The sequence below is a fragment of the Nematolebias whitei genome, chromosome 10, assembly GCF_014905685.2.
Source record: "Nematolebias whitei isolate Nwh7 chromosome 10, NemWhi1, whole genome shotgun sequence".
NCBI lineage: Eukaryota > Metazoa > Chordata > Actinopteri > Cyprinodontiformes > Rivulidae > Nematolebias > Nematolebias whitei.
Genome location: NC_056507.1, coordinates 9,232,266 through 9,242,065, shown reverse-complemented (window position 1 = coordinate 9,242,065; position 9,800 = coordinate 9,232,266). Strand labels below are relative to the sequence as shown.

At 44.1% G+C, this 9,800-nt stretch overlaps 1 protein-coding gene across 1 annotated transcript in view; it reads left to right on the top strand.

Moving 5' to 3' along the window:
* The first annotated feature begins 1,733 nt into the window (after positions 1 to 1,733).
* Positions 1,734 to 9,800, top strand: part of LOC119415468 (synaptic vesicle glycoprotein 2B) — a 24,143-nt gene continuing 16,076 nt past the window's right edge. The window contains exons 1-3 of the mRNA XM_037682610.1: positions 1,734 to 1,801; positions 6,062 to 6,566; positions 7,749 to 7,975. Coding sequence (XP_037538538.1) covers positions 6,331 to 6,566; positions 7,749 to 7,975 — 463 coding nt within the window. The 5' untranslated portion in view covers positions 1,734 to 1,801; positions 6,062 to 6,330. The remainder of the gene's footprint in view (positions 1,802 to 6,061; positions 6,567 to 7,748; positions 7,976 to 9,800) is intronic.

Here is a 9,800-nt window from a genome sequence, read left to right as displayed (position 1 = left end):
CTTCAGCTGCTTCTGTAGGTAAACAAATGCACTTCAGCTGCTTCTGTGGGTAAACAAATGCACTTCAGCTGCTTCTGTGGTTAAACAAATGAACTTCAGCTGCTTCTGCAGGTAAGCAAATGAACTTCAGCTGTTTCTGTAAGTAAACAAACACACTTCAGCTGCTTCTGTGGGTAAAAAAAACACTTCAGCTGCTTCTGTAGGCAAACAAACACACTTCAGCTGCTTCTGTAAGTAAACTAACGCACTTCAGCTGCTTCTGCAGGCAAACAAATGCACTTCAGCTGCTTCTGCAGGTAAAGTAACACTTCAGCTGCTTCTGCAGGTAAACAAATGCACTTCAGCTGCTTCTATAGGTAAACAAATGCACTTCAGCTGCTTCTGCAGGTAAACAAACGCACTTCAGCTGCTTCTGCAGGTAAACTAATGCACTTCAGCTGCTTCTGCAGGTAAACTAACGCACTTCAGCTGCTTCTGCATGTAAACTAACGCACTTCAGCTGCTTCTGCAGGTAAACTAACGCACTTCAGCTGCTTCTGCAGGTAAACTAACGCACTTCAGCTGCTTCTGCCGGTAAACTAACACACTTCAGCTGCTTCTGTAGGTAAACTAATGCACTTCAGCTGCTTCTGCAGGTAAACTAATGCACTTCACCTGCCTCTATAGGTAAACAAATGCACTTCAGCTGCTTCTGTAGGTAAACAAACACTCTTCTGCAGCTACTGTAGGTAAACAAACATAAATTATATTTAGCAGCCAGTGATAAACATTTCCCACCAATGTTTTGTTTGTGGATGCAGTAACGATAAATCGGGCTGATTTTGTTTCTCACTTTGATTAAATTATTTATTTATTACATGTTTTTTGGAATTTGCAGTGAATATTTTTAGAATAGCTGAAAGGATTTAATTGTTAGATAAACACAGAAAATAAATTTGAGCATCCACACAATAACAGCTAAAGGGAGAACGAGGAACATTAAGTCTGTTGGTCACATTTTATTCTTCTATAAACAACTCTTCAGAAATCAGATGTTTTTGTAAAAATTTGATTTCAGTTCATTTAAAAAAAAAAAATCTCAATAATAAGTATAATTTCCTGCAGCCTCCTCTCTCCTGTTCAACCAAAACACATGAATAAATTCAGCTCTCCTTCCAGCAGGAGGCCTGAAAGGACGAGAATACACAAAAGCACAATTCTCCTTCATCTTCCTGAATGATGCTCAGGTTTAACGCTGAAATAAGAAAAATCACATTTAAACAAACATAAATCTACAGTGTAAATGAGACGACTGCAGCATTTGAAAGTGGATCAGTGTTTTTCCTGATTTGTTTCCCCTCCCCTTCCTTCATTAATTAGTAGTATAAAGTCTAAACGGAGCAGCAGCAGCATCACGATGAGGACAGAACAACCGGAGACGAGTCAAACTTACAGAAATAAATCAAACACAACAATGAGAGTAAACATCCCAGCATCTCTGCTTTAAGTCAACACATCTGTCACCACCTCCCCCCTCCTCCTGCATCCCATCTGCCTCCTCCCCCATCTCCACGCCCAGCCCCACCCCCGGTCCTGCTCTCCCCTCCGACTCACAAATGGCCCGTTCTGGCCCGTCCCACAGCACTGAGGTGGACTGTACCACTGCGGGTGGGGCGGGGGGAGGAGTGCTGCAGAGAGACTGTCCTCCTCTAATTCCTCATCCTGCCTCGCTGGGAGGATGCTCCGAATAAACTCCTCCGTGGATTTTTAATGGAAAATGATTTATCTTGTGAAGTTAGGAGCTTCAGTTTGACTCTTCCTGGTAAGAAAAAATATTTTTAAAGTTTAAATAATCTCTGATTTAAATTAAATATTGTTTCATTAGATTTTAATCCAAAATCAAGTATTTCAAATGAAAACGGTATGAAAATAAATAATATCAATGCCAGACTGCATGAGCTCTGCCATCAGAACTTTTGTCTCTGTTAGTTAAAAAGAAAAGACGTAAAAATGAAGGGGCTGTTTCAGAGCAGGAAAAAGGATGAAAATAAATCGGGACATAGTAAGTGTTTGTTACTAATGAAGCTTTTATTCAGCAGGGATTAACCAGTATTCTGTAATCCCACACCAAAGCAAACACTTGTCTCCAATCTGACAGCATGTGTGCAGAGCCATCAGGAGGGTTGATACTGTTGACTCATCTGCAGGGACGAGGCGGGAGCACAAACACCGTGAATAAAGCTTTTAGTTTCTGTGAAACAACTTCTCTGCTGTCAGACCAAACACAAACCTGGTTTCACCAGTTCAGCTCTGATTTCTGCTCTGGGCGCGCTTTAAAAAGGTTTTAAATGTAACAAATGTTTAAACACTTCAGGAAAATCCGTCCATTCAGCTTGTTCAGGACATCCTTACAAGATGCACAAACCACCTCAATTGGCTCGTTTCGATTTGGAGGAGCAGCAGTTCTACTGAGTTTCTCCTGGATAACTGAACTTCTCACCCTATCTCTAAGGGAGAGTCCAGCTACCCTGCGGAGGAAACTCATTTCCACCGCCTGTATCCACGATCCCATTCTTTCGGTCACTACCAAGAGCTCGTAACCATAAGTGAGGGTATGAACATAGACCGGTAAACAGAAACCTTTACCTTATAGCTCTGTTCCCTTTTCACCATAACGGACCAGTACAGTGTCCACAATACTGCAGATGCTGAATCAGTTCATCTGTTGATCTTACGCTCCATTCATCCCTCACTGTGAACAAAACCACGAGATTGTTGAACTCCTCCACTTGAGGCAGAACTTCACCCTCGACCCAAAGAGAGCAATCCACACTTTTCTGACTGAGGACCATGGCCTCAGATTTGAGGTTATAACTCTCATCCCAGTCACTTCACACTCGGCTGCAAACCGCTCGAGTGAGAGCTGACGATCACAGCATGATGACCCCAAAACGACCACATCATCTGCAAATAGCAGCGGTGGGATCCTGAGGCCACCAAACTGGACTACATCCGCTCACGGCTGCACCGAGAAATTCAGTCCATAAAAGTTATGAACAGAATCTGTGACAATGAGCAGCCCTGGTGGAGTTCAACTCCCACCTTGAAGGGATCCGTCTTAACTACCGGCAATGCAAACCAAACTCTCGCACCACTTGTATAGAGATCGAACAGCCCGTAGCAATGGGCCCTCAGTCCCATACTCACGGTGCACACCCCACAGTGTACCCCAAGAAACGCAGTCAAATACCTTCTCCAAGTCCACAAACCACATGTAGACTGAATGGGCAAACTCTCATGACCTCTCAAGGACCCTAGTGAGGGTAAAGAGCTGGTCTAGTGTTCCACGGCCAGGACGGAACCCACATTGTTCCTCCTGGATCTGAGGTTCGACCAACGATCGGACTCGCTTCTCCAGTACCCCTGAATAGACCTTACCAGGGAGGCTACGGAGAGTGATGCCCCTATAATTGGAGCACACCCTCCGGTCCCCATTTTTGAAGAGGGGAACCATCACTCCAGTCTGCCCATCAGCGGCACTGCCCCCAATGTCGCAATGTTGCAAAGGTGTGTCAACCAAGGCAGCCCCACAACATCCAGAGCCTTAAGGAAATGAAGGTGAATCTCATCCACCCCCCAGAGCCCTGCCACTGCGGAGCTTTTTAACTACCTCTGTGACCTCAGCCATGATTATGGACAGACCAACCCCAAAGTCCCCCAACTCAGCTTCCTCCATGGAAGACGTGCCAGTGGGATTGAGAAGGTCTGAGACTTATTCTCAATTAACTCAAGCTGCTGCCCCTGAGAGTTTTCTTCGGAACAAGCAAAGATAATGGATGGATGGATGGATGGATTAATAATGATTCCAGACTGGGTTTTTTTCTCCTCTCATATTGATGAAGAGGCTGTTTGACTGCTTGTTCATCAGCTGCTTAGGTGAAAAACTGATTTTATTCTGAGACTCTGGTTCAATCTGATAAACTCGGATCTCTCATGGCAGAGTCAGTAATAAGATGAAGTGAGCCGGAGTCTGTTTTAATTTCCTGTGCTCGTTGTAACTTGTAACACCCCCCCCCCACCCCCCACCCCGGACTCCTTGCTGAGTCACATTTACATTTTGTTTTTATCTCATTCCAGCTTGTTGTTGAGGTTTATTTAGTTATTTTTGGACTGTATCAGACTGAAAACAGAACAAAATTAGGTAACGAAATAAATTATAATGTAAATATTTGATAAGATTATATCCTTTACACAGAGTGGGTGTGTTTGGAAAGCTGTCTGATGTTTCTGTGATTTGTCTGAGCTGTAAACTGATACAGCAACGTATCAGTTTACAGGTCTCTTGTAAATGAGTCCTCGAGGCTCAGTGAGACTAACCTGTATAAATAAAGGTTGAATGAATGAATCAGCGAGGTGTTAATTCCATCTCCAACAAGTAGATGAACAGAACCAGAACAAAGTGCAGTAATAAAACCACCCTGATCACTGATGGTGCTCAACTGGTAATGGACTGTGTTATCCAGTTGTGTTATCACCAACAGCCTCAGAGGGACGAACAAACCACAAAGCTTCTGTTTCTGTGCCAGTAATCTGTTTAACCCTGTGATGAAAACCCTACTCCATCTAATGTTTCAAATCAAACAACGTTAAGTTTTAGGCACCATGGGCATCTGTCGAGCAGAAATCTAATAATGCTTGTAGACAGATGTCAGCGATTGTAAACCTGACAGTACAAGAGTCAAATGTTTGTGCTTCATAGATGTGCAGCGATAAAACCATCATGTTCAATGTTTGAGTCAACGCAAGTAATTTTCCAATCGGTGAGCATCGAAGCACTCCTGTTAGTTCAGTTCAGTTAAATGTATCTTCACTCAGCTTTGAAATCAAACCTGCAAATTCTACACACACAAAAAAAACATAGAACCGGGCTACACAGTGGAGCAGCTGTTTAGCACTGCTGCCTCACAGCTGGCTGGCTGGGATCTTTCTGCATTAAGGTTACAGGATCTCATCATGCATGCATGGGATTTCTCTAGGTTCACTAGGCTCCTTTCGCAGGACAAAAACATTCAGTTCAGCATTTAATTGCTCTGTGTTGTTCTGAGGGGAGAGGCTGAATGGTTGGTTTTCTCTTCGTGGTCCTAGGATAGACCGGCAACTGGTCCAGGTGTTCCTCGCCTCTCGCCCAATGAACACTGGAGATAGACACCAGTTTACCACTAATCTGAACAGGATGAATGGTTGGATGAATGGAAGAATGAACAGATAGATGGACGGTTGCATGAATGGTTGGATGAATGGATGGATGTATGGTCACATGGATTGATCGATGTATGAATGGATGAATGATGGATAAATGGATGAATAGATGGCAAATGCCAGTATAGATGGATGGATGAATGGATGATGATTGCATGAATGTTTGGATGAAATTATGGATGAATGGATGCCAGTTTGGATGGATGCATAGATGGATGGAGGAATGAATGGAGCAATGAATAGATGGCTGGATGGAAGAATGAATGGATGGTTGCATGGATCAATCAATGTATGAATGGATGAATGATGGATGAATAGATGACAAATGCCAGTATGGATGAATGAATGATGGTTGCATGAATGTTTGGATGACATGATGGATGGATGAATAGATGGTTGCATGGATGGATGGATGGATGGTTGGATTAATGAATGATGGATGGTTGCTTGGATAGATGGATGGATGGTTGGATGAATGAATGGATAGATGGATGGATGATTGGATGAATAGATGGATGTATGGAGGGATGATGGATGGTTGCATGGACAGATAGATAGATGGATGGATAATTGGATGTTGGATGAATGGAGAAATAAATGGATATTTGGATAGACGGTTGCATGAATGGACAGTTGGATGGTTTGTTGGATGGATGAATGGATGGATCAGTGTTTGCTGTATGGACCTGACTCTGAAAGAGGCTGAACTTCAAAACAGAATAAGTATTTATAAAATAAAACCTCCAGCCATGAACTGTGAAACTGTTGATTTGTGTGATGGTTGTGCTCTGAGGGCTACACTGATGTGTTTTTCTGTTTGCAGGTTTTAACACTAAAGACAGGACCTGGAAGAGTTTTGGACTTTCCGCCCTGCAACAGAACCTCATCAGAAACTCCTCAAACTGTTTTACCGTATGATGACACAGGTGGTTCTGTCCACCATCACCTGTCAGGCAGAAGTCTCAGGTTAACGGAGTCATCAGGTTCAGCTAAAAGATCAAACAAGATCATCTGAGAATAAAACACCAGAGCAAAAGAAACCAAAGAAGGATTTTACTTGTTTTATTGTTAGCCACTAGCTTGTTATCCAAGATGGCTGACCCCTACCAGAACAACGTATACCATCAGGGAGGAGGCGACAGCTACGGGACTTACGGGGAAGGAGGAGGCCATGATGGATACGGTTACCAGGCCGACTATCCATCTCAGGAGGAGGACGCAGCGAGCGACGCGACAGAAGGGCACGATGAAGAGGACCAGATGTACGAAGGAGAGTACCAGGGGATCCCACATCCTGACGAGGTGAAGGCTGCTCAGAGAGCTGCACGGTGAGGAGCTGCGTGGGTTTCAGTTTTACATGCGGGCTCAGACTTCAGTCTGTGTTCAGACAAATCACTTTCTTACGTTTGGAGTGTCTTCTGCTGTAGATCAGCTGCTGTGTTTGGTTGGGCTCATGGTCTTGTTAGAACCAGTTTGGTCTAAGCTTCAGTTGTTGGACAGATGGACTCATTAGATTCCAGAACCCTTTGATCTACCAAGGAATTCCCGGTCCACTCAGTGACTGACAAGAGCCCAAACCATCAGCCCTCCACCACCGTGCAGTTGAGGTGTTTTTTAAATGAATCCTTTGGACTTTTGTAATTGCTCTTAACACTGTATGGTCTGACCTTAGGGTGAGTTTTCAACATTGTTCACAGATGTTTTGGCTGTGAAACAAACAAAATATATTATTTTAAGGTTGTATTTTTGTAATTTTCAGTCGGTAATCAAAGTCTTCCAATCAAAGGGAGTGGTGGCACAGAGGTTAGAGAAGGTGGGCGGTTCAACTCCTGGTACCAACAACATCAAAATGTGGGTGGGTTAGGTGAAGGACCCACACCTGCCTCCACCCTCATTTGCCCCACTCTGGGCCCTTGAGCAAGGCCCTTAACCCCCACCATCTGCTTCTCCAGGCACCCTAGATAGCAGCTTCCTGCTGCACACAGAGGACTGTGGTAGCTCGGTGGTCTGTGGTTGTGTCAGGAAGGACATTCAGCATAACAATAACTGTCATGTCTTTGTGCGACTAAGTTCGCTGTGGTGACCCCTGAAGAAGGGAGCAGCCGAAAGAAGAAAAAAAAAAATCAAAGGCTTCCAACCTTACACATAAACCTTTAAATTCATCGTGTGCGTTTTGTTAAACAATCCCTGTCAACACTCAGGATCCTCCCACCTGATACACGTCGGCTTTATTTTAGATGCACCCTCCTGTAATGTGGGATTATTTAACAGTTTGGGTTCTGACGCACAAATAAAATCACACCAATCCTTTGGAACAAACCAAGACTTACTGATGCTGTGTTCCTGCATACCCAGTGCTCCCAGGGCCTGTTCTGTTGGTTTCATTAATTAAAAATCTGTTAATTTTCCACAGACAAGCTCTGCTCCCTCTGCCTCTGTCTGATGTTGGGTTTCTGTCCTTCATCAGATCTTCTGTGTAAAAACACACTAAACGGGATCTTGTGTTCCAGAGCTAAATCTCGAGCGGCCGGCAGCTCGGTGTCTGAGCTGGAGGAGCTATCGGAGCAGTATGAGTACATCATGGAGGACTGCGGACACGGGAGGTTCCAGTGGACGCTCTTCATAGTCCTGGGTTTGGCTCTGATGGCCGACAGCGTGGAGTGCTTCGTGGTTGCGTTTGTTCTGCCATCGGCTGAAAAAGACCTGGGTCTGTCCAACGCAGAGAAAGGGATGCTGGGTAAGAGCTTTGCAGTTTCTGAGTGAGAGGTTTTCTGCAAAACAATCCATTCAATAATCATCTCAGTCTTGTACGAAACAAGAAAAAAATCGTATTGTGTACAAAACCTGATTAATAATGTCTGAAAACACTTTGATGACTCCATTCAGTTCAGTAATTACCGTATTTTCCGGTGTATAAGCTGCTCTGGAGGAGTATAAGTTGCATCAGTCAAAAAAAGCATCACGAAGAGGGAAAAACATATAAATCGCATTTATTATGCGTCACCGCTGATCCGTCACATTTATTATGCATTTATTTAATGGCCAAAACAGCTTCATTTTGCCTGGGCAGCACCATCCATCCATCCATCCATCACATCCGGAGCTGCTAGCTCTCCTGCGTTCTTCCACCTGCACCAGCTGAGTGAAGTGAGCACTCAATCCTTGAATCCTTGAATCTTAGTCTTCGACAAAACTTAAAATTATTATTTTTTTTAAAATACAAAAACTCAACAAAACCTATTTTCATTGTGCAAGATTCTAACAATGTCTGAAAACACTGACTCTGATGTGATGAACGGAGTGGCTCATTTTCTCTTGCGGTCTAATTAACTAATGAGCAGCAGTGACTCGGTCCGTCAGCAGCTGCGTACGTCTGCTTTGCTCATTATTGTGAGAGCCTCTGCGTAACAGTCTGTATTTATTAGTCTTGAACTTTGGAAATATTAAGAAATGCAAAGAACGAGCACAGTATGAAAAGTAAGAATAGGACATATTTATAAATGTGGAGAACCTACAGACGTATGTAGCTCAGGTCTTCTTCAGACAGAAAGTGCAGCTTCCTGCTGAGGGATCAGACTCGGTTTCTCCTGTTTGTGTTTGTCTCTCGCCTCCTCTCACTGTTTTCACCTCCACTTTGTGTTTCTGATCTGACTCACCAGCTGGAGCGATCGATGCCCTCCGCTGTCCTCGGGAAGAGCTGCACAGCCTCGACCCGCAGCAAAGCTTTCGCGTGAAAACAGAAACATTAGAAATGTTCTTTGGTTTAAAACCAGTGATGAGTCACACCCACTCCCTCCCCTGCGTGCAGCCATCTGCACCCACGGCTCTCTGGCACCCGTCAGGTTTAAACTTGGCAGAGGCGAAAGCTCCAACAAGTCTGAGTTTATAAAAAGAGCTGAGCGAGCCAACGTGACTCAGACCTCCAGAGTCCACTCAGTCGGACTCTGACAGGAGGAGAAACATGAAGTTCTGTTGGATGTTGCCAAAAGGATGGCCCAGCACAGAAGAGCAACATCATCAGACAAGACTCATGAGGTCTACACTCATCTCCAGGCCAGCGTTCACTCTTTCAGGGATGAAGATGTTCACATCCTTGATAGAGAGGAACGAAGGTTTGAGAGAGGAGTAAAGGAGGCCATCTTTGCAAAAAAAAAAAAAGTCCATCATTGAACAGGGGCGGAGCCTCTGTGTTCAACTGTCCCCCTCTTACAATGCTGTTGCTAGTATCACTCAGCCCCCTGTGAATAGCAAACAGCCATCAGGGTGCTAATGAACGGTCATGAGGCTGATGGTCCTCCTTTAACATGTGAACAGCTAGTTCTGGATGTCAACAACAAACTGGTTGATCCTCTATGAGAAGGTGCTATTTATAAGACTGAGTTTATTACAGCTCCCCAGCCTGATCAAGTCTTTTGGATAAAAGACGAAATGTTTCAACATTTTTGGGGACTGCCATGCAAATGAATGGCAGACACCTATCATTATTCACCTCTACATGTCTACATTTCTATCTCAGTTAATGTGGCCTGAACCACAATGTCTACCCCCACAAAAGTTATATC